Source organism: Mustela nigripes, chromosome 10 (genome assembly GCF_022355385.1).
Source record: "Mustela nigripes isolate SB6536 chromosome 10, MUSNIG.SB6536, whole genome shotgun sequence".
Taxonomy (NCBI): domain Eukaryota; kingdom Metazoa; phylum Chordata; class Mammalia; order Carnivora; family Mustelidae; genus Mustela; species Mustela nigripes.
The window spans coordinates 13,356,295-13,379,077 of record NC_081566.1 but is presented as its reverse complement, the minus strand read 5'-3'; the positions used below and the strand labels follow the sequence as shown (position 1 = coordinate 13,379,077).

General features: G+C 37.2%; 1 protein-coding gene across 2 annotated transcripts in view; it reads left to right on the top strand.

Annotated features, from left to right (window-relative positions):
* The window catches only part of NSL1 (NSL1 component of MIS12 kinetochore complex), a 31,540-nt gene extending 9,113 nt beyond the window's left edge, over positions 1-22,427 (top strand). The window contains exons 5-6 of one of the 2 annotated variants that reach the window (XM_059412636.1): positions 19,612-19,679; positions 20,924-22,427. In XM_059412636.1, coding sequence (XP_059268619.1) covers positions 19,612-19,679; positions 20,924-21,202 — 347 coding nt within the window. In that variant the 3' untranslated portion in view covers positions 21,203-22,427. Of the gene's footprint in view, positions 1-616; positions 1,538-19,611; positions 19,680-20,923 lie in introns of those variants that run through there. The other variant, XM_059412637.1, reaches the window with a different exon arrangement.
* Positions 22,428-22,783: the final 356 nt, after the last annotated feature.

Here is a 22,783-nt window from a genome sequence, read left to right as displayed (position 1 = left end):
GGTGTCAGTGTGAAGGATCCCTTCAACGCTCTAACTTACTACTGTGTTTAGCTCTTCTCTAAGATTATAAAAATGTGGCTCTATATGTACTGATTGAGTAATTTCCAGAAGTAGGAATCTGGACTTTTATAAAGCTCTCCCTTGACATGGACTATTACAACATCTCAGTCTCTAACTTCTGTTATAGTACCGTCCCATTTCTCACTGCTACTATACTGTCCATGCTTTGTATTATGGCCTAAGTTATACTGTTAAAAGCATTCATGGTGTCACTCCCCAGTGTGGTAACCGTCATTGGTTTCTCAATGTTTGCAAAATAAAATCCAGTAAAAATACATTGTTGAGCTTAAGAAGAGATATGCATGCTTGATAAACCTTTCAACTCAATTCTGTTTCCATTTAGATGCATCCTTTAAAACTCAGAGAAATAAAATTGATAAATCTTACATAAATCTAGCAACAGAATTTGCATTATGGATGCATTGTGGATCATATATATTTTTAAATGACTCTATTCACACATTTAAAAATTCATAACAATTTTCCCAACAGGTCTTTTGGTGTTCCTTGGCATTCAAAAATACCATTTCTTTCTTTCTTTCTTTTTTTTTTTAAGATTGTATTAATTTGTTTATCAGAAAGAGTGAGAGCACACATGTGCACGTGCAAGCCAGGGAGGAGCTAATGGAGAGGGACAAGCACATTCCGTGCTGAGCACAGAGCCTGATGTGGAACTCAGTCCTGCAACCCTGAGACCATGACCTGAGCTGAAATCAAGACTCAGGTGTTTAACTGATTGAGACACCCTGGTGCACCCCCCCTCCTTTTTTTAAGTACCATTTCTGAACTTTTAGAAAAACAGTTAAAACCTTGATTTGTTTGTATGGTCTACTTATACTTATGGTTTTGTGTACTTTATCTTTGTCAAATTGTGCACTACTTTCTAACATGTCCCCTGCCCCTCCTAAATCTCCCGCGGCCAATAGGGATAAACCAAGAGGGGGATGTACAAGTGTATAGATACTCAGAAATTTGTTAAAATCACAGCATTCACTCTGTTTGACAAATAAAAATTGACCTAGGCCCACTAAAAAGGGGAAGTTGCCAAAATGCAGTAGTTGACATAGACTTGTTTTGATTTTGAGCAATATGAAGATAACAGTTGAAACTTGTGGTATCATAATTACCCAAGTATTACTTTTCTTTTCTTTCTTTCTTTCTTTTTTTTTGTGTGTAAACTCTATACCCAGTATGGGGCATGAATTCATGATCCAGAGATCAAGAGTCACATGCTCTACAACTGAGACAGCCAGGCGCCCCTGCCTCAAGTATTACTTTTTAGGTATAATTATCCTCTAAAGAAACTTGTAAACTTTTGAGTCTTAGGAGGGAAAACAAATTTACTTTAATGATCTTTAAGGTCTCCTCTCTCTCTTTCAAATAAATAAATAAACTAAAAAAGAAATAACCTTTTGGTAAATGCTATCTCATTTACAACAACATCCCTTATAATACTGCTTAACTTGTAATACATCTAACTGATAAAATCATACAAAATTAACTAAAGTGGCTTAGAAAAATAGAAAGCATACATTTGTATGGAACCTAAAAGTCTGAATAATCTGCATGGGAAAGTTTTTGTGGGAACTTCTTGAAAATTTTTTCTTGTTATTAGAATATTAAGTGATATCAAATTTATTTGAAAACTGACATTTTTAAAAGAAGTTTTTCTGGTTTTCAAAAAGCAATACTTAGTCAATGTGTGTAACATTAATTTGGCAGTCACATTAAGTACTTTGAGGTATACGTAGTTAAAGTAGACAGATTCTCCTATGAAGAGCTTATGTTTGAGTGTAAGAGATGAACATAAAACAATTCTTTCATGCCCTTAACTGGTTCTTTTCCCAGTTTTCCCTGAGTAAATGGTACCTTCATCTGCATTTTTGCCTTGGTTAGAAGTCAGCCTTTCCTTCCCTGAACTCTTCATATCCAGTCCATCAATAAACTACAAATGATTCCTTTGAAAATCTCACGTTCATCTGTTTCTCTCCATCCTGCTATTATCACTTCTAATCTAGGTCATCATCATTTTAGTCAGGATTTCTGCACATACTTTCTAGAAGGCCTTCCTGGTTCACTCTTGTTTTTTCCCCATTCCATTGTATATGTATATTGGGCAGAGTTGATTTTTTAAAAGTTCTTTGAAATATTTCAAGCATATAGAAAATATGGAGTATAACATAATGGACATCTTTGTTGCTACCACCCATGTTTAAGGGCTATTCACATTTTTGCCAAATCTGTTTCAGACCTTTTTAGGAACCTGTGGATGCACTTGAAAACTTCTCTGTACTCTTTTACTATTCTATTCTATTCTCTCTTACTGCAGAAGTAATCACTATCTTCAAGCTGAGTGGATTCTTACTGTCCATGTTACTTTTACTCTATAGACATGTAACCAGAAATAATGTATGGCATTCATTGTTTAGATTTTTATATAAATTGTATCATACCGATCATATTCTGCAACTTTTCCCCCCTTGACACTGTATATACACAAAGCTTTCTGTGCATTGAGCTAATATATAGTATTCCAGAATATGAATAAACCACTGTTTATCCATTCCTCTGTTGCAAGACACTTGGATTATTTCTTTTTTTGCTATTATAAATAGTATTACAATGAACATTCTTATAACTGTTTCCTTGTGTAGTGTAAATATGCCACAGATTTTCTGGAGTACATTTCTGGAAGCAGAATTTCTAGGTCATAAGGTTTGTTTCTATTCAGCTATTACATTTGAACTGTTACTATTCAGTAACGTTCTATTACATATGAACTTCACTGCCCATCCAAAGTAGTTTTATCAGTTTACATTCCCACCAGCAGTGTTTGAAAGTTCTTGCTTTCCCATATTTTGCCAACATTTGTTACTGACAGGCTTTCAGTATAATCACAGTTATACAGCCATCACCAAAATTAATTTTTAAACATTTCCATCACTTCAAAAAGAAGTCTCATACTCCTTAGCCATTCTGCCCCAGTCCTTTCCCTCTCTCTCCTGGCCCTAGGCAACCACTAATCTGCTTACTGTCTATAGATTTGACTGTTCTGGACATTTTATATAAATGGAATCATGCAGTATGTCGTCCTGTAAGAATGAAACAAGACGAAACCAGAGAGGGAGACAAGCCATAAGAGACTCATAGTTTTAGGAAACAAACTGAGGGTTGCTGGAGGGGAGGGAGATGGGGGATGGGGTAACTGGCTGGTAGACATTGGGGAAGGTATGTGTTATAATGATCATTGGGTATCACATGAGACCGATGGATCATGACCTGTACCTCTGAAACAAATCATACATTATGTTAACTAATTGATTTTAGTTTTTAAAAAAATTGGGTGCCTAGGTGGCTCAATCAGTTAAGTGGCTACCTTTGGCTCAGATAGTGATCTCAGGATCCTGGGATCGAGTCCTGCATTGGGCTCCCTGCTCAGCAGGGAGTCTCTTTCTCCCTCTCCGTCTGCCTGCTGCTCCCCCTGCTTATACTCTCTCTCTCTGTGTCAAATAAATAAATAAAATATTTTTTCAAAATTAATTAAAAAAAAAAGAATGAATGGCTTCTTTTAATTAGCATAGTGTTTTTGAGGTCCATCCATGTTGTAGCACGTATCACTGCTTCATTTCTTTTCATCACCAAAGAATACTCCCTTTTATGTATATGCTTTCCATTTATCCATTCATCAGTGTAGATACTTTTTGTTTTTTTTTTTTAAAGTAGGCCCTGTGCCCAGTGTGGGGCTTGAACTCATGACCGTAAGATCAAGAGTCACATGCTCTACTGAGTGAGCCAGCCAGGCATCCCCAGTGTAGAGATATTTCTGAGTTGTTTCCATGTTTGACTATTATGCATAATGCTGCTGTGAACATTTACGTACAAGTTTTGTGTGGACATGTTTTCAGTTCTCTTGAGTATATGTAACTAAGAATGGGATTGCTGGATTATATGGTAACTCTAGTTTAGATTTTTTTTTTTTTTAAAGACTTACTCATTTGAGAGAGAGAGCAGACCCCCTACTGAACTGAGAGCCTGATGTGGGGCTCCATTCCAGGACTCTGATATCATAACCTGAGCTAAAGGTAGATGCTTAACTGACTGAGCCACCCAGACACCCTCTCCCTTATTTTTTTTAAGATTGTATTTAATTATCTAGATACAGAACGTGTGACCTGTGGTAGGGGCAGAGGGAGAGGGAGAGAAGAGAGTCTCAAGTAGACTCTACACTGAGCATGGATCCCTACTTGGGGGGTCCATCTCATAACCCTGAGATCGTGACCTCAGCAGAAATCAAGAATGGGTTGCTTAATCGACTGAGCCACTCAGGTGCCCCAACTCTAGTTGAGCTTTTTGAGGAACTGCTGAACTGTTTTCCAAGGCGGCTGTACCATTCACATTACTACCAGGAGAGTGTGAGGGTTCCATTTGCTCTACAGCCTCACCAAATCTTGTTATATTTGTCTTTCTTTTTATGGCCATTCTAATGGGTGGGAAGTTTTATCTTACTGTGATTTTGATTGGCACTTCTCTTCTGATTAACAATGAGCATCTTTTCTTGTGTTTATCGGTCATTAGTTTATCTTGGAGAAATGTCTATTCATATGCTTTGACCATTTTTTTTTTTAAGATTATTTATTTATTTATTTGTTTGTTTGTTTGTTTGTTTATGTATTTAACAGATAGAGATCACAAGCAAGCAGAGAGACAGGCAGAGAGAGAGTGGAGGAAGCAGGCTCCCCGCTGAGCAGAGAGCCCGATGCGGGGCTTGATCCCAGGACTCTGGGATCATGACCAGAGCTGAAGGCAGAGGCTTTTAACCCACTGAGCCATGCAGGTGCCCCTGCTTTGACTATTTTTAAATTGGATTATTTATCTTTTTATTTTTTAAGATTTTTTTTTTTTAAAGATTTTATTTATTTATTTGACACACAGAGAGAGAAATCACAAGTAGTCAGAGAGGCAAGGCAGGCGGGGCAGGGGGGGAAGCAGGCTCTTCAATGAGCAGAGAGCCTGATGCGGGACTCGATCCCAGGACCCTGAGATCATGACCCGAGCGGAAGGCAGAGGCTCAACCCACTGAGCCACCCAGGCTCACCTTTTTTAAGATTTTATGTTTTTATTTGACAGAGAGAGATCACAAGTATGCAGAGCAGCAGGCAGAGAGAGAGAGAGGGAAGCAGGCTCCCCGCTGAGCAGGGAGACCTAAGCGGGCTCAATTCCAGGACTCTGAGATCATGACCTAAGCCGAAAGCAGAAGCTTAGCCCACTGAGCCACCCAGGCGCCCCTCTTTATCTTTTTATTGTTGAGTTGTAATTATTCTTTATATATTCTGGAAATCAGTCCATTATCAGATACATGATTTACAAATATTTTCTCCTTTGTCTTTATGTTGTCTTTCACTTTCTTGATGGTTTTCTTTGAAGTACAAAAGTTTTAAATTTTGATAAGTCCAATTTATTTACTTTTTTCCTTTGATTGTTTACATATTTGATACCCTATCTCAGAAACCATTACCTAATACAAGGTCATGAAGATTTGTTTCTAAGAGTTTTATAGTTTTAGTTCTTACATTTAGTCTTTGATCCATTTTGAGTTAATTTTTTGTATGGTGTGAGGTAGGACTCCAACTTCATTCTTTTATGTATATCTAAATTGTTTATAGCACCATTTGTTGAAAAGATTATTTTTTACTTTGGTGAATTGTACTGGCAACCTTGTTAGAAGTGAGTTAACTGTAATGTGCAGATTTATTTCTGGTCCTACAGTTCTATTTCATGGATCTGTATATCTGTCCTTGGGCCAGTACCACACTGTTTTGATTATTAAAGTTTTGCAGTACAAGGCCTCCAACTTGGTGCTTTTTCAAGAATGTTTGGCATTTCTGGCTCCCTTAAATTTCCATATGAATTTTAGAATCAGTCTGTCAATTCTGCAAAGAAGCCAGCTCGGATTTTTATAGGGATTGTGTTGAAATTGAAGATTTTTCTGGGAGTAATGCTAACTTAATGTTAAGTTTTCCAGTCCATGCACAACAAACACCTTTCCATTTATTTAGATCTTTGATTTCTTTCAACAAAGTTTTCTAGTTTTTAGCACTTCTTTTGTTACATTTATTCCCAAGTATTTTATTCTTTTGATGCTAATGTAATTGGAATTTTGAGAAGTTTTACTTTCACTGTAGTCATTGCTATTATATGGGAATGGAATTGATTTTTATGTATTGATCTTGCTGAGCTCATTTATTCTAATAGTTTTTTAGTAGATTCTTTAGAATTTTCTCTATAAAAGATTGTATCATATCATCTGCAAATAGAGGTAGTTTTACTTCTCCCTTTCCAGTCTGCATACCTGACTTTCATTGTTGATGAGAGGTCTTCTGAGAGTGTAACTGTCATTTTTATACATAGTCCCTTTTTCTTTCCTGATTTTCTCTGTAATTCTTAATGCTCTGCAATTTTACCACAGTGTGTCTAGATGTTTATTTTTAGTTTTCTAGCAGGGTGTTTTATGTGTACTTGTTTCTTATTTTTTAACATTGAAAATAATTTTATTTTTATTGATTGTATAAAAACACATTCACATTCTAAAAATGTTAAAAGCATAAGAAATACAGTACATGAACTTACATACTTATGATTATTGCTTTATTTCTACACCTTCAGTCCACCTGCAAATCTTACTCCCCTTACTTTACAAACATACTCCAAATTCAGCCACGTCCCACTGAATCCATCACTGCCTCTTACGCATGTTCTCTTGGCAGGATTTCTACGATGGTCACCTCACTGGTCTCCTTCCTTCCATTCCAATTTTCCACCCAGCCGCCAGAGAATTCCTTTCAAAACATAATCAGATCATCTCACCCCCTGCTTAAAGCCCTGTAGTGGCTCCCCATCCTCCTTCCCTTGGTTTACAAGATCCTTTCTGACTTGATCCCTGGCTGCTTCTTGGATTTCATCTGTGACCTTGGTCTCTTATCATTCTCACCTTTCCTTATTGTGCTGCAAATGCACTAGCATTCTTGCTGTTTCCCCAAAGACATGCCAAATGCACATTTGCCCTGTGGCTTTCTCACTTGCTGTTCCTGGTTCCTATCTGAAACCACCTGCCTGACTCACTTCACTGAGCTTTCCGTTCAAAGTTACCTCGTCAGAGAGGTTTTTCCTGACAACCTCTATCACATTCCCTTCTGACTCCTTTAGTCATACTCTGTCCCCTTAATCTGCTTTTGTTTTTTCACCACTTAAGACATATAATTTCTGTTTGTTTTATCATCTTTACCCCCCCCACCATATTTTAAACTGCCCATGAATAAGGACTTTGTTTTGTACTTGTGTATCCCACGCTAACTCTCTGAGTTCATTTTCTGACGTTGTACATTCAAGAAGTATCTATGAAATAAATATACAATTTTATGTAAATTGATCATATACATTTAAAAAATAAAGGTAGGGGCGCCTGGGTGGCTCAGTGGGTTAAGCCTCTGCCTTCGGCTCAAGTCATGATCTCAGGGTCCTGGGATCGAGCCCCACATTGGGCTCTCTGCTCAGCAGGAAGCCTGCTTCCTCCTCTCTCTCTCTGCCTGCCTCTCTGCCTACTTGTGATCACTCTCTGTCAAGTAAATAAATAAAAAAAAATCTTAAAAAAAAAAATAAAGGTAGTATTCTATTTTATACTTTTTGTTTTTGGCTTCCTCTCTCTCTCCTATTCACCTTTAGAGATCCAATCTTATCCTGGTACAAATCCAATCTTAAACTGGTACAAATCCATTTATCCATCTTTCTCCACTTATATAATCATACAGGAATACGTACTGGACATTTACCGGGGTAATTTATTTTACAGAAAATTGGTTCACGTATTCACATTATGTACAGTTTACCCTTTTAACCTAAGGATATGGTAGAAATCCTCCAATTCAACTGCCATAGATCTGTGTTTGTATTTTAAATTGTTATATTTTTATAGTTTTTGTGTTCATAGTAAATGCAAGTTTAATATGAAATTTTAAATAACCAGTGGTGTATATATGGTAGTAAATGCAAATCCTCCCAAGTCTGCTGATCCCACACGCCTTCAAATAGAAAACCAGTTCGATATGTCCAATTTTCGATCTTTATCACTGTATTTGTAAGTGAGCAGACAGGCACAGGGGATTTTAACTTATTTTTTATGTAACTATTACATAACACATTCTGTGACTTTTTCACTCAACAATGTAACAGTAGTTCAACTCTGCATTTTGTTGGCAATTTCTTTGTGATTTGCACACACACAGTTTTGTTTAAATAGATTATGTACATTTGGGAGGAGTGGGATTTTTTATTTGTTTTGCTTGCATCCTCCTTCCCATCTTCCACTCATGTCTCCAAGTATACTTTCAGTCAGAGGACTCCCATCTTCTAGAAAATCTTTAACCTAATCTTTCAACTTTGCTTCTTTATCATTTCTTCTATTTTTGTATTATTCTTGTTTTTATTTGATAATTTATTTTTCTTGGGGTGTCTGGGTGGCTCAGTGGTTAGAGCCTCTGCCTTCGGCTCAGGTCATGATCCCAGGGTCCTGGGATCAAGCCCCGAGTTGGGCTCTGCATCGAGTTGGGCTCTGCATCGGGCTCTGCATTGGGCTCTTTGCTCAGCAGGGAGCCTGCTTCCTCCTCTCTCTCTTTCTCTGCCTGCCTCTCTGCCCACTTGTGATCTCTGTCTGTCAAATAAATAAACAAAATCTTTAAAAAATAATAATTTATTTTTCTTTTGTGCTATTATGATTTCCTTCATCTATGAGAAGATCTTAAGCTTTTAAAATTGTTCTTAGATTGCTCTATTTTTATGCCATCTGCAGTATTCTCACCTTGGCATTAGTTATATTGGCTATCCTTCATGGTTGTGATCTCTTCTTGTATTTTAGAATTTTGATTTGTAGACTTTTCCTTCACTAAGATTATTTATGCACCTATTTTCTTGTCACTGCTTTCCCTCCTTCCTGTCTAGTACTTTTTGTGGTTGCCTTTCATCTGGCCCTTAAAAAGTCTCAGCAAAGAGCCAGTTTAGAGTTGGCAGCATGGGGCCCCTCTGTTCCCCTATAATATAGGAGAGAGCAGATCTAGTCACTAAGGCAGCAGACGGCTTGGTCCAGGACCAGGCTTTGAGGCATTATCTGCCTCCCATTATTTCTAATATATGCCTCAGCTCCTGGCCATTGTTATTGGCAAGTCTTTTTCAGCCTGCTTTTCAGGGTAGGAAAACTCTATCTCAGCCCTTGGTTTCAGACAGTGAAGCTGACTCTTCCCATTCCCTGCTCCTCTGGGGTACTTTGGGTGGGCCCCTTTTATGTTATAGAAGCAAATTCCTGATTACCTACTACCTACTTACCATCTCCCTACTGGTAGATCTGTAACTTCAGCCTGACTTATAGTTTTTTCTCTTTTAATTTTTTATAGTTCATAGAAATGTTTCCTTTGTATATGCTTTGGGATAGCTTTTTAATTTTCTGTATTTATCAGATGATGTTTTGGACAAAGGTGGGGAGTTTGTGAATTTCCAAGACCAACTACTCTTAAACATAAATCCGTTTTCATTCCTCTGCTTAAATCCTAAAATCTTCCAATTGAAAAAGACATCTGTATCTATCTATCTATCTATATATAATACATTACAAACACTTTTTTTTTTTTTTAAGGATTTTATTTATTTGACAGAGAGAGACACTTATAGAGAGAACACAAGCAGGGGGAGAGGGAGAGGCAGGTTTCCTGCAGAGCAGGGACCCTGACGCTCCCAGGAGCCCCAGGACCCCAAGATCATGATCTGCGCCTGGAGCATGATGTGAGCCGGAAGGCAGACCAGATGCTTAACAACTGACCCACCCAGGCACCCCACATTTCAAACATCTTAATGTTCCCTTATATGGTCTGGCCCCCACCTACCTCTCCAAATTCATTTCAGTCACTTTCCTTTTTGCCAGAGCCCTGTGGTCCACCTTTCAGTTTTTTGAAAGTGCCTCACTTTCAAACATGCTTTTTCCTGGTGCTTCTAAAGTTGACATCTTCTCAGTTTTTCTCTCATTTAAATGATACCTTCTCAGGGGTGCCTGGGTGGCTCAGTGGATTAAGCCTCTGCTTTCAGCTCAGGTCATGATCTCAGGGTCCTGGGATCAAGCCCCGCATCAGGCTCTCTTCTCGGCACAGAGCCTGCTTCCCCCGTACCCCCGACCCCCTGCGAGTCAAATAAATAAATAAAATCTTTAAAAAATAAATAAATAGGGGCGTCTGGGTGGCTCAGTGGGTTAAGCCACAGCCTTCGGCTCAGGTCATGATCTCAAGGTCCTGGGATCGAGTCCTGAGTCGGGCTCTCTGCTCAGCGGGGAGCCTGCTTCCCTCTCTCTCTCTGCCTGCCTCTTTGTCTACTTGTGATCTCTGTCTGTCAAATAAACAAATAAAATCTTTAAAAAAATAAATAAATAAATAAATAAATGCTACCTCCTCAGAGAGATCTTCCCTAACCACCCTAATGACAATAGCCCCTTCTCAGTACTCTATCATAATACTGGTTTATTTCCTCAGTAGTGCGTATTACAGTATATTTGTGTATTTCCTTGTTTATGGTCTCACAAAACTGAAAGCTCCATGAGCTTTTTTACTTTGTATTTGCATTATATGTGCCGAGCATATAGCACCATGTCAGGACATTTTGAGGGGCTGTTACTCATCCATGCACTCAGCATACTTATCAGATGTCCACTGTATGCAGAACTGTTCTCCTCATAGAGGATATAATGGTGAGCAACACAAACAAGCTCTGTGGAGCTGATGCTCTAGTTGTGAGCAGAAAAGTATAAACAAATATAAAAGTAAACAGTCCGTGTAGGGTCATGTGTTTAAGTGATAAGTACTTTCTGGGAAAGTAGCAAGAAGGAATTTCTCTTATGACAAGAAGAAGAGCCTTTCAGTTAGGGTAGAGCTAGAACAAGCTTCCTAAGTTGAGAGTGTTTATAGTTCTTGAGTATTTATGGAGTAAAAGACCACTGAGGATACAGTAAAGGGAATAGTAGGAAAGAACATTATTGGACAGTGTTACAGCCTTGGCCCAGGCCAGCAACCACAGGCGAGGAGTTTGAAAATATATGGTACCTTAAAAGAGATACAACTCTTCAGTATGGAAGATGCTGGTGAGGTGCAAGTGGGAGTGGATATACAAGATTATGTTTTATCTGTGACCTAGCAGGTGTGTTCGACAGCTCTGTTTAAATTGTAGCAAATGGTTACCTTCCGGAAAGTCATAAATCACTGCTTAGTTTTTTGTTTCATTTTCAGCAGGGGTGCTACTTTTCAGTTCATGGTTCTTATTCACGCCTTTAATCATCCCTTTAGCAACCAGTATAAGCCAGACATCCTATGTAATGCAGGCTCACTTGCTCATTTATGCACATAAAATACACTGGGAATAGAAAGGAAGCCCTCAGTTAGTGCTTTTTTGCTGAATGTCTACATTCGTGCAGGCTTTTCGAAGTTCATGTTTCCCAGTTTAGTCAGTGCAGTGACCTGAAAGCAAAACTAGGTTGATTACCCAATCTTTCATTTCCACTTTTTCATTTCCCTATGTTTTAGAAAGCAAGTGCCTAGGGGAGGCAATGTCCTCAACGGTGCTTGCTTCCACATTTTTAAGAGGCAACTTTTTTTTTTTTTAATATCCTTGCAGCAATCCTCTGATTAGTTGTCTACCAGTAAGATGAGTTTTCATTTGTCAGCTATAACCTTTTGTGATCCTATTAGTAAAACTAATAATTGCTTCTATATTGTCTTCTTTTTTTGAAAAGTTCCTTAAAGTTAATTGAAGAGACTCCCTTTTTCCCCTGTCCTTCACTAAACATGTAGTGATGACAAGGAGCTATTTTAAGTTTCTCTATAGTAGACTTAATACTTCCAGTTCTTTTGCTGACCCTACAAGCAGAAGACTTGGGGACAGTTCCTCTTCTTTCTTAATAATGCCAACTTGCTTCAGCCACTGCCAGAATATTTACAGGTAGTTACTCACTTACAAATGGTTACGTTTCAAAATTTTTATTCAGTCTGAGCTTTAGAATTTGAAATGCATTTCCCCTCTGAAAAAATTTGCAAGTAGTAGTATAAATGGGTAAGTTTCTAGGCTACCCTTTAAAGACCAATTTTTCCTATAATGTAGCTGAAATACTACCCATTTACGTTGAAAAATACTAGGAAAATCACGTTTCAGATGCACATTTGTTCCAGTACAGATGCTTAAATAGGAGTTAGAGGGAACAGTTTGGATCCCTAAATACCTTTGCAGTGACAGGATAGTGGAGTCACAGAGATGTCCCCATGAAAGCTGTGGAGAGAAGGTCATCTGCAGTCCCCAACATGGCAGAGACCAGCCGTCTGCATGTGATACATTCTTTAGTCAGAAGTTTGTATGTCAGGAGTACTTACACGCTCTTTTACTAGTTACAAGAAGTGAGAAATTCATTTAAAATAATCTTGAGTGAGGGAGTGAAAAGTTTATATATTTTGAAGTTTTCTAAGCAGATATTAATATTGGAAAATGCCTTTTTTGATGCATTTTAGAGGCAACATTCATATATTTAGTGATCATTTTTAATTGTGTGTGTGTTTCCCCCGTCTTCTAGTGCTTATTAAAATCTTTGTGTGCTTGCTTTTATCCCTAAAATCATTGCTTTTCCTTAGTTTTCAATGAAAGAAATTTAATTCATGTAACTTTAAAAATATACTATAATGTTAATAGTTAAAAGAGTTAAATCTAGAATTGTGCTATTTTCAGTTTTTTACCAGACATAATTTATTTTTATTTCAAAGGGATTTTTATTACATTGGAGCTAACTTTTTAGCATTTGTTAACTTTAATTCTTATAATTCTGGACAGCCGGGTATTTTGGAAAGTTACATACAGAGTATAAAAGAGCATATGCTTTGAATTCTAGGAAATGTGGGTTCTATTTCTATTCTAGATCATTTCTCAGTTCTCACAGTTTCTGTTTTCTTATCTGTAAAAGGAGGCTGATGGAACCTGCTTGCCTCACAGGGTTACTAATGGTTATTACACAAGATTGATTGGCAATGGATGCCATCCCTGCCGCTGTAGGAGTGGGCTGTCATGTCATAGTGTTTCTCTTCTCGGTACTTCTGTTTTCTTTTCAAAATAAACTGCACTCATCAGATTTGCTTTTAATATCTCATTTTTGTCAAAAAAGCAGTAGTATTTAGTATTTATGTTGTTATGACTACATGTTCTTCCGTGTAAGTCAAGTCATCATTACTGTGAGTACATTTTTCTTGAACAGCTTCCCATCCTCCTTTGGAATGATAATTGCTTTTTCTGTTTGTTTTGTTTGCTGTTGTGTCTATCAGTAATTCTTCCCCAAACTCTTTAATAGAACTGTAGAATTCCTCTCAGTATGGTAAACACTTAAGGTTATCCATCAAATTAATTTTAAAACCTTTTCCTTTTTCTTGGAGATATTCTTCTGGGAGGCTTTTGTCTTCCTAGTCTAATCTGGACTGGTTGCTGTCTAGGCTGCTGCAAAGCTTCTGTCCCATCCGTTCCTTTCCTCACCATCCTAGGAGTTTCCTGCACTTCTGTTTTGAATCATATTTCCTGGTTCCTGTGTTGTCTTCTTTCTTGATTTATTCCCTTGTTTAGGTATAGCACATCCTCTACCATCTACTTCCTATTCCCACTCACCCCAGCCATCCAGCATCAGATCCTCTTCTATGGAAACTTTCTTATAACACCTGTGAAGCCTCTACTCTTTTTCAATTCCCCTGTTGGATTGACCTAACCCTTCTTTGTACCTCCACAGCACTCTTGTCATAGCCTTGTTTCATCGTACATTTTGAGCATCTGCTCTACATGTCAGGCACTGTGTTCAACACCAGGGAGTTCAAGGTTAAGAGAATGAGGTTCTTGTTCCCAAGGAATGCTAATAGATGAATAACACCATGGTTCTCACTGGAGACAGTACTGCCCCCTAGCGGCCCTTTTCAGAAAGTGGGGTAAGTTTCTCGTTACCACAGTCCTGGAGAGGGTGCAGCTGACATTTTGTGGTCAGGAGCCAGGAACACTAAATGTCTTCTATGTCCAGCAAAACTTTAGAATATTCCACCAGAAGTTCATGTGTGAAAATATGTTTATAATTATCCAAACCTGGGACCTAATTCCATTCTGCACATAAACGACTCTTGGCACTTTTACATTGTCATTGCTTATACAAGAGATAACAGATATTGTTGTCCATTAGTGTGGGTTTATGGACAATTTTTTTTTCAAAATAGCACGTATTTTTACAAAAATTAAGAATCCCAGGGGCGCCTGGGTGGCTCAGTGGGTTAAGCCGCTGCCTTCGGCTCAGGTCATGATCCCAGGGTCCTGGGATCGAGCCCCACGTCGGGCTCTCTGCTCATTGGAGAGCCTGCTTCCTCCTCTCTCTCTGCCTGCCTCTCTGCCTACTTATAATCTCTATCTGTCAAATAAATAAATAAAAAATCTTAAATAAAAAAAAAAAAAAAAAAAAAAAAGAATCCCTTGGGTGACAGATTATTTTATAAATCATGCAGTAACAATGAAGAATATATATTACCATATCCCTCTAGAGTAGATGTTAAAAAAGATTCTGTTCATTATTGTATGGATGTGTGTATATATTGAGGTATAATGGACTATGCATAGCTTGATGAATTCATACACATTCATACACATAAACATGCGTAACTGCCACCTTGATCTGGATATGCTGAGTGTCTGCATGGTTGGGAAACATAGGATAAACTTATTTGTAAATAGTGTGTCATATTGTCACATAATGTGCCCATTATGTTTTCATGTATACAGTAAGTACAACTGAAGGTATCCCAAAAGTCTAGAAACAAGAAAAATAGTATATTTATTATGTATTAATAATTGGACCCATTGCCTTAAATTTAGAAATATTTGAGTTTAAAGAAAGAGATATTGAATATATTATCGAAAATGTAACTAACACATATTTATCCTGCTTCCTGATTTTATGGACAGTCTGTGCTACGTAACATTTCTAGTACCCAAAGCAGTTTCCTCACCTTCCTTTCTGTTTAGTACTCCCTGGGTATCAGAGGTAACCACTCTGACTTACGTCATCATATTTCTTAAAATATTCTTCTCTGTTAGTCAACGTGTGCAGGAAAAGTAAATAAAACTTTTAAAAAGAAACAAACTAAACAAAGGAATCTTTGCAACTAGAGCTAAATTTTATCAGTCTATGCAAATGTTTTAGGTTCAGTTACAACTTTAATACTCCTTTTTTTCAAAGGACAATGACTTATTTAGGGGCATTTCCAATAGCATCTTTTAATAAAGATTTTATTTATTTATTTGACAGAGATTACAGTAGGCAGAGAGGCAGGCAGAGAGAGAGAGAGGGGTAAGCAGGCTCCCCGCTGAGCAGAGAGCTCAACACGGGGCTTGATCCCAGGACCCCGAGATCATGATCCGAGCCAAAGGGAGAGAGGCCCAACCCACTGAGCCACCCAGGCACCCCAAGATTTATTTATTTATTTGACAGAGATCACAAGTAGGCAGAGAGGCAGGCAGAAAGAGAGGAAGGGAAGCAGGGAGCCTGATGCGGGTCTTGATCCCAGGACCCTGGGATCATGACCTGAGCCGAAGGCAGAGGCTTTAACCCACTGAGCCACCCAGGCGCCCCTGTGTTTATTCTTATTCAAAAGCTATCCCCAGAGATCTATCTACAATCCAGAATTCGTCCATAAAGATCTACCATGTATCTCCTCTATAGTTTCTCATATTCTCATTTTGGCCCAGTCTATCTTTGTTCCTCATCAAGTCTTTCTAGTAAATGTTTATAACAAATGTAGTCAGAATTATGGTGGAATTTCAGAGTAGGATTTAATCTTAACACCTTCTCATATTATAATTTAGGGAATTATTTTGATACAGCATTTTTAATAAGGCCATTTCATTTATAGAAATATTGCACCTTCTAATTTTTACCATTTCAACAGCCTATACTTTGTCTCAGTATGTTATTCATAGTTCATTGTTTCCTCCTAACCATATTAAAATTGCATAGTCTGTTATTTCTCATAAAACACTAATTTTTCTATTTGTGTTTATCTGATCTTGTGTTTTCTATGTAGAAGGACTTCTAATATAAATTTTCTTAAATCCAAACTTAGTATAATAGTTACAATTATTTGAGTACTTCATTATGTCTTCTGATGTGGTGGATATGAACATACTAAACATATTAATATTTTATTATAAATGTCCATTTATCCTTTGTATTTCTATTTATATTTACAGAAATATCATCTATGAATTTTTTTGGAATAGTAAGGGGAACTTTACGAAACATGTTCTAAAGGAGGAAGTTGAGACTGATAGGGTTGAGAAGCTGTTCTAAACCAATCAGTGCAGGGCTGTCTTCCAGATATTCTACTGGAACTGTCAGGACAAGTGACAGTCTGTAGCCCGGGAATGCGCAGTTCAGGCAGAGGGTAGAATTCGTGGCAGGGATCATGGAAATGTGAGGCTGCACAGGAAAAGTTTGAGCCGATTTTCAGTGAGTGCTGGTTTGTTTCTGTGTGTTTATCTTCTAACCTGAAAGTTCCTTGAGAGGCAGAGACCGTTTTTCCTTACTCTGAGTCCCTAGTGCTGGGCCTAGTCCACGGAAAATATATAATAAATGTTGGAAGAATGGGCAACTCCCACACAGGTGGGAGAGAACTGGAAGGCGGGCCTGGCCAGAAGCCAGATTGCCACAAGAGTACCAGCGGATGGATCATGTATTGTCATACTCAGAAGGAAATTTATTTATTTACTTATTTTAAAAAGATTATTTATTTGACAGAAACAGCGAGAGGGAATACAAGCAGGGGTTGGGGGGGAGTGGGAGAGGTAGAACCAGGCTTCTCCCTGAGCAGGGAGCCCCATGTAGGGCTTGATCTCAGGACAGAGCCCGAAGGCAGATGCTTAACTAAACCACCCAGGCGACCTCAGAAGGAAATTTAGTAATTGCCTAAGTACTTTGGGGAAATCTCCCTAAATCTTAAAAGAATTGAAATTAGCGTATTATTCTAAGGTAAGGGTCCTTAGAATAAAGGGGGATTATGAATTTGGATAGAAAAAAAATTACATTATTTTTTACTAACCTCAGACTGAGATTTAACATTTCTTTCAGTGTGGAATGTAGGTCACAGTGGTAGTATTAGCAGTACCTGTAAACATTTTTTTTGCTATTAAAAGCCATAGATTTTTTTTTAAAGATTTTATTTATTTATTTGACAGACAGAGATCACAAGTAGGCAGAGAGGCAGGCGGAGAGAGAGGAGGAAGCAGGCTTCCCGCTAAGCAGAGAGCCCCAATGCGGGGATCGATCCCAGGACCCTGGGACCAGGACCTGAGCCAAAGGCAGAGAGGCTTTAACCCACTGAGCCACTAGGTGCCCCAAAAGCCATAGATATTTTCAATTTCAGTTGTTGCAGTTACCTCACATTATTGTTTATGCTCACTATTTTCACATTATGGTAATTATTAGACCTGGTATTTGATCTTGTTACTTAAATCACTAATAAGCACATGTATTACCTATCATAACTTTGTAATAATTGTATTTTGAAATTTAAAAACATTCTGAAATTCTAGAGTAAGCAAAAGCAGTGTTATAATGATAAAAATCAGATGAGTGGTTGTTTCTTGTAGAGAGGTTTGATTGGGAAAGGGACACAAAAGAACTTTCTAGGGTGATGGAAGTATCCTGTGCATGGTATGCATATATCACAGGTGACTGAATGTTAAACTTGACATCTGCATTTCACTATATGTAAATTATACCTCAATTAAAAAACTAATATATTTAGAACTATTCTTAGAAGGTATCTGTAGGCTTCATCAAATTGCCAAAGAAGTCTCTGGTAGCAAAGATGGTTAAGAACCCCCCCTTTTTTTTTTTAAGATTTTGTTTATTTATTTGACAGAGAGAAAGATCACAAGAAGGCAGAGAGAGAGGGAAGCAGGCTCCCTGCTGAGCAGAGAGCCCGATTCGGGGCTCGATCCCAGGACCCTGAGATCATGACCTGAGCTGAAGGCAGAGGCTTAACCCACTGAGCCACCCAGGCGCCCCTGGTTAAGAACCCTTTTACAGAGGCTATCCTTTTGCCTTTGCCTTTCTCTTTCTTTGAGTACCCTCTTTCTCCCAGTTACTTTTGCTATTCATTTCCCCTTTATTCTACATGTGTTCTCACTTTTTGACCTAAAGAAAGTCAGAAAAGGAAAACAGCAGCTATGAAAGAAATATTTTGCTTTGTTATTTGCCACTTCCTTGAAGCCAGTAAGGCTGTAGCTCTCCTAACATGGTTATGTATCTGCTTAGATTTGAAGTAATTTCTACTGATAACTACTCTTCTTAAAACTAATTTGTAGATGATTTCCAAAGGGAATGATTTTTTTAAGATTTTATTTCTTTTTTTTTTTAAGATTTTATTTATTTATTTAACAGACAGAGATCATAAGCAGGCAGAGAGGCAAGCAGAGAGAGAGGGGGAGAAGCAGACTCCCCGCTGAGCAGAGAGCCCTATGTGGGGCTCTATCCCAGGACCCTGAGATCATGACCTGAGCCGAAGGCAGAGGCCTTAACCCACTGAGCCACCCAGGTGCCCCAAGATTTTATTTCTTTATTTGAGAGAGAGCACAAGTAGGGGGATCAGCAGAGGGAGAGGAAGAAGCAGACTCCCTGCTGAGCAGGGAGCCCGATGTGAGGCTCTGTCCCAGAACCCTGGGATTATGACCTGAGGTAAAGAGAGACGCTTAACCGACTGAGCCACCCAGGCACCCCAAGTAATGATTTTTCTTATCCAGTTTTGCTTGGAGTTTTAGTAGCATTTTTATTCCTTGAATAAAATTATGTATTATAATTTTATTATATCATTGAATATGCAGTTCTGTTGTGAAGTAGCCGTGAACATTTATAACAAAGATTGGAAGGAAATAAAATGTATTAGGAATCAGTAAAGCAACAAGGAAGGAAGGAAAGAAAAATTAATATTACTGACAGTCTAATCCAGGTTTTTTTCCCCCAGAAATAACATTTAGGTATCCTTGATGCAGTGTGATATTGTATATTCCAAATTCAAAGATGTTTTGTTTATATAATACTCAGGAATACAGATATCAGATATTAGCCTATATCTATTTAAAATGTGGTGACAGGACTTGAGGATGTTGAACACAGTGTAGATACGTATAGAACAAATACAGGGCTATCAGGTGCTAAGACTGCTCCTAATAGAACTCTTGTTGCCTGTCGTAATTGTTAGTTTTACTCTACTGTTCTAATGTTTCCACGACCTTTTTATTTATCTAAATAAATTTAATAGGACACTTACTTTAATAGATTACAAAGTATTCTAAGAAAGATTGAGCTAAGGTGGATAATCCTAACAGATTTTTGTCCAAATAACATCTATGTCTCTTATGAGTTTATATTAGATAAAAAACCTAAAATACTATTTGGCGGTTTCTTTGCAGCCTGTCGTGTGGAAAATTTGAAATGCAGAGGAGAAACAATAGCTAAGGAAATCAGTGAAGCCATGAAGGTAAAAGCTATATGCCGAAAAGTTATAAAATGAAAAAAATGTAGCTAGGTATTTGCTTTAAAAATGGATATATATTTAGTGTATTGTAACAGGAATTCTCAGTAGTCTTTTAAGTAGATTTTTAATGAATTTATTAAAGAGACAGTAACACTGAGAATAATTAACATTTAGTAGGCACCAGTATATGCCAGTCTCTTATCTGGTTTTTTTGAAGATTGATCATATTTTTGAATTCTGAGAGTTAGCAGTACATCAAACAGTTTTGGATAATAATACTGCCTAACTTTTAGTGAGCATTTATGGATCAGGCACCATTTATCTTCTTTACATATGTTACCTTCCAATAATCCTATGAAATAGATAACTGCTAATTTCCCTGTTTTATAGTTGAGAAACTGAGGCACAGAGAGAGGCTGTTGCTTGCCCAAATAAATAAATGAGTCAAAACTAACCCCTGGATATTTGGCTCCAGAGCCTATATATGTATTGCTAACTGCTATATTATGCTGCATATCCGACTTGGATATCTTAATATTGTTATAATAAAATTGTTTATATTCTTGACATTTATTTTATGCATACAGGAAAACATCTGTATATCTAGTTTATGAAAATTGTTTCAAAACTCTTTGGAATCTCCCATGTTTTGATAATATTCTGTAACATTCTTTTGCGGTTTGTATTGATTCCATGATTTTCTGGTACCCAAAAGCATTTTCTTTATCAAGAGTTGGCAAACTGGTGGCAAAAATCTAGCCTTGCCACTTGTCTTTGCAAATAAAACTTCATTGGAACACAACTGTTTCCATTCATTTATTGTCTGTGGCTCCTTTACATTACAGTGCATAGTTGAGTAGCTGTGACAGAGATGTAAGGCCCTTTACAGGAAAAATGTACTGGTTCTTGCTCTTGATGATCAAGATTTCTAAAATACTTCTGTCCTAAAATATGGAATTTTAGACAATAAATCCTCAGTTCTGAAATTCTGTTACTTCCTGCTGCCAAAGTTTTATTTTACTACCAGGCATTGTAGGAGTAGAATGTATCTTTTTAGTTTTAGCTTTTGTTTAAAATCCTCAATTAATATTGGTATTTTAAGGTCAAGCCAAATATCCATGACCCAAATAATTAGGTCTTAGAAAAAGCCTTAACTGAAGAATGAAATTCTAGAGCATTGTATCTGTCTCTGTGTGTTTGTGTTCCAACCTGAGATTAATGCTATGTATTCCTGTTGTTTGTTTAAGTCCTTGCCTGCATTAATTGAACAAGGAGATGGATTTTCCCAAGTTTTAAAGATGCAGCCTATTATCCAGCTCCAGAGGGTCCACCAAGAAGTCTTTTCCGGTTGTTATAGGAAACCAGATGTTAAACCTGAGAGCTTTATAACACAAATAGAAACCACACCAACAGAGACTTCAACCAGGAAAGCCACTGACCTGGTCCTGAAAAGAAGGCGACCTAAAGACTGTCCCCAGAGAAAATGGTATCCACTGCGGCCAAAGAGAATTAATCTTGACACATAAACTCTTCTTGTTTGTCTTGAGAGTTGAAATTCGACCCTGTCAACATTTAGATTATAGCCTAATGCCTAGACAGGACTTCATTTAAAAAGGCAAACAAACAACTCTTTAACTAGTGATTCCTTTATACAAATATAGTAGCTCTATGCTAGGATATAATGTAATAATTGTATTTCCTCATCATTTCATCTCTGGTAGATGAGAAGTATGTTTTTTGAATATTGGCACAAAGCCCATCAGTGGGCATTAAGAGTGCAGGCTTTTACAGTCCTTAAACGTAATTAGCTCTTCGCTGTCTTACAGCTTTTGTGGAATATCACTAGTAACACGTTCTATTGGATTTCTAGTATACATCTTTCTTTTAAGAAGAGCAGTGTCACAGTTGTCTCTAAGTGCTAAAAGTAATCATCAGTTCTGTTTAGGAGCTAGGAGCAGATAAAGTTTGTTTGTTTGTTTCCCCAATGCAGTTTGATTTATCACACTGATATGCAGATGAGGAGACTGGCTTTGACTTTGTTACTCCAAGTTTGGCTAATTTGGGTTTGTGGTATTATTTTTAGAATTTTTTTGTTTTTGTTTTGTAAGACAAAGATGACTTATTTATATAAGACTTCTCTTAGAAATAAAAATTGGCATGTAGCCAATGTTTCTTGTCCGTACTTATTTTCTATAGGCCTTTCAACTTCTAAATATTATTTGACTTGGGACTAAGGGTTTCTCTTCAGAATTTTTTTATTATATCTTCGTACATGATTGCAGTTCAAAAATATATATTGGATTAAAAATTAACAAATTGTCATTGTGGAACAAATATAGTTGCAATCATACTGAACTATTTTTATATTTATGGCTGTTTATTATCAAGGATGTTATTGGTAGAAGGCAAAGAAAGCTGTATCACCTATAGCTCTAATATTTCACTTTAGCTTATTATAGCTCTTACTGTGTCTCTTCCACACATTAATACAGTGTAGGCAGGGCCATCTCACTTTTCTCCTTTGATGCCTATAACTTCATTCGTTTGCAGAGGAATTTAATCATGATGTTGGGAAATCTGTAATTCTCATTTATTATGTCTTAACAATCAATGAAAATGTGACAAAGTGTCTCAGTGAAGAAAATTTACAAAGCCACTTTATCGCATTCTGTATTTTAATGTTGCAATTTCAAATCTGTATGTTTGTAATTGCAGTGTGTTTTTAATTAAAATAATGTATGAAGACTGAAATCTTGATACTGTGTATTTTTTAGTTGTTGGAAACATCTTGAACTCAGCTTTAGTTGAATGATAGGTAAACATCCTGCCTTTCAGAACATACTAAATTTCCCTTTGAAATTGTTTTGAAGCTACAGAATATTGTTATTATAATACAGTGCTATGTTTTTTATAGTATTTTATAATATTTTTATAGCATAAAATTCTGTATGAGTTGTTTCATTTCAACAGCCTATAAACAAAACACTTACTGTAAATTCTCCTAGATTAGATAATTGCTTTGTGATTATATAAGAAAATGTCTTCCTTTTTTAAGAGACATATTGAGATACATATTGAGAGACATAGAATTTAATGACTCGATGTCT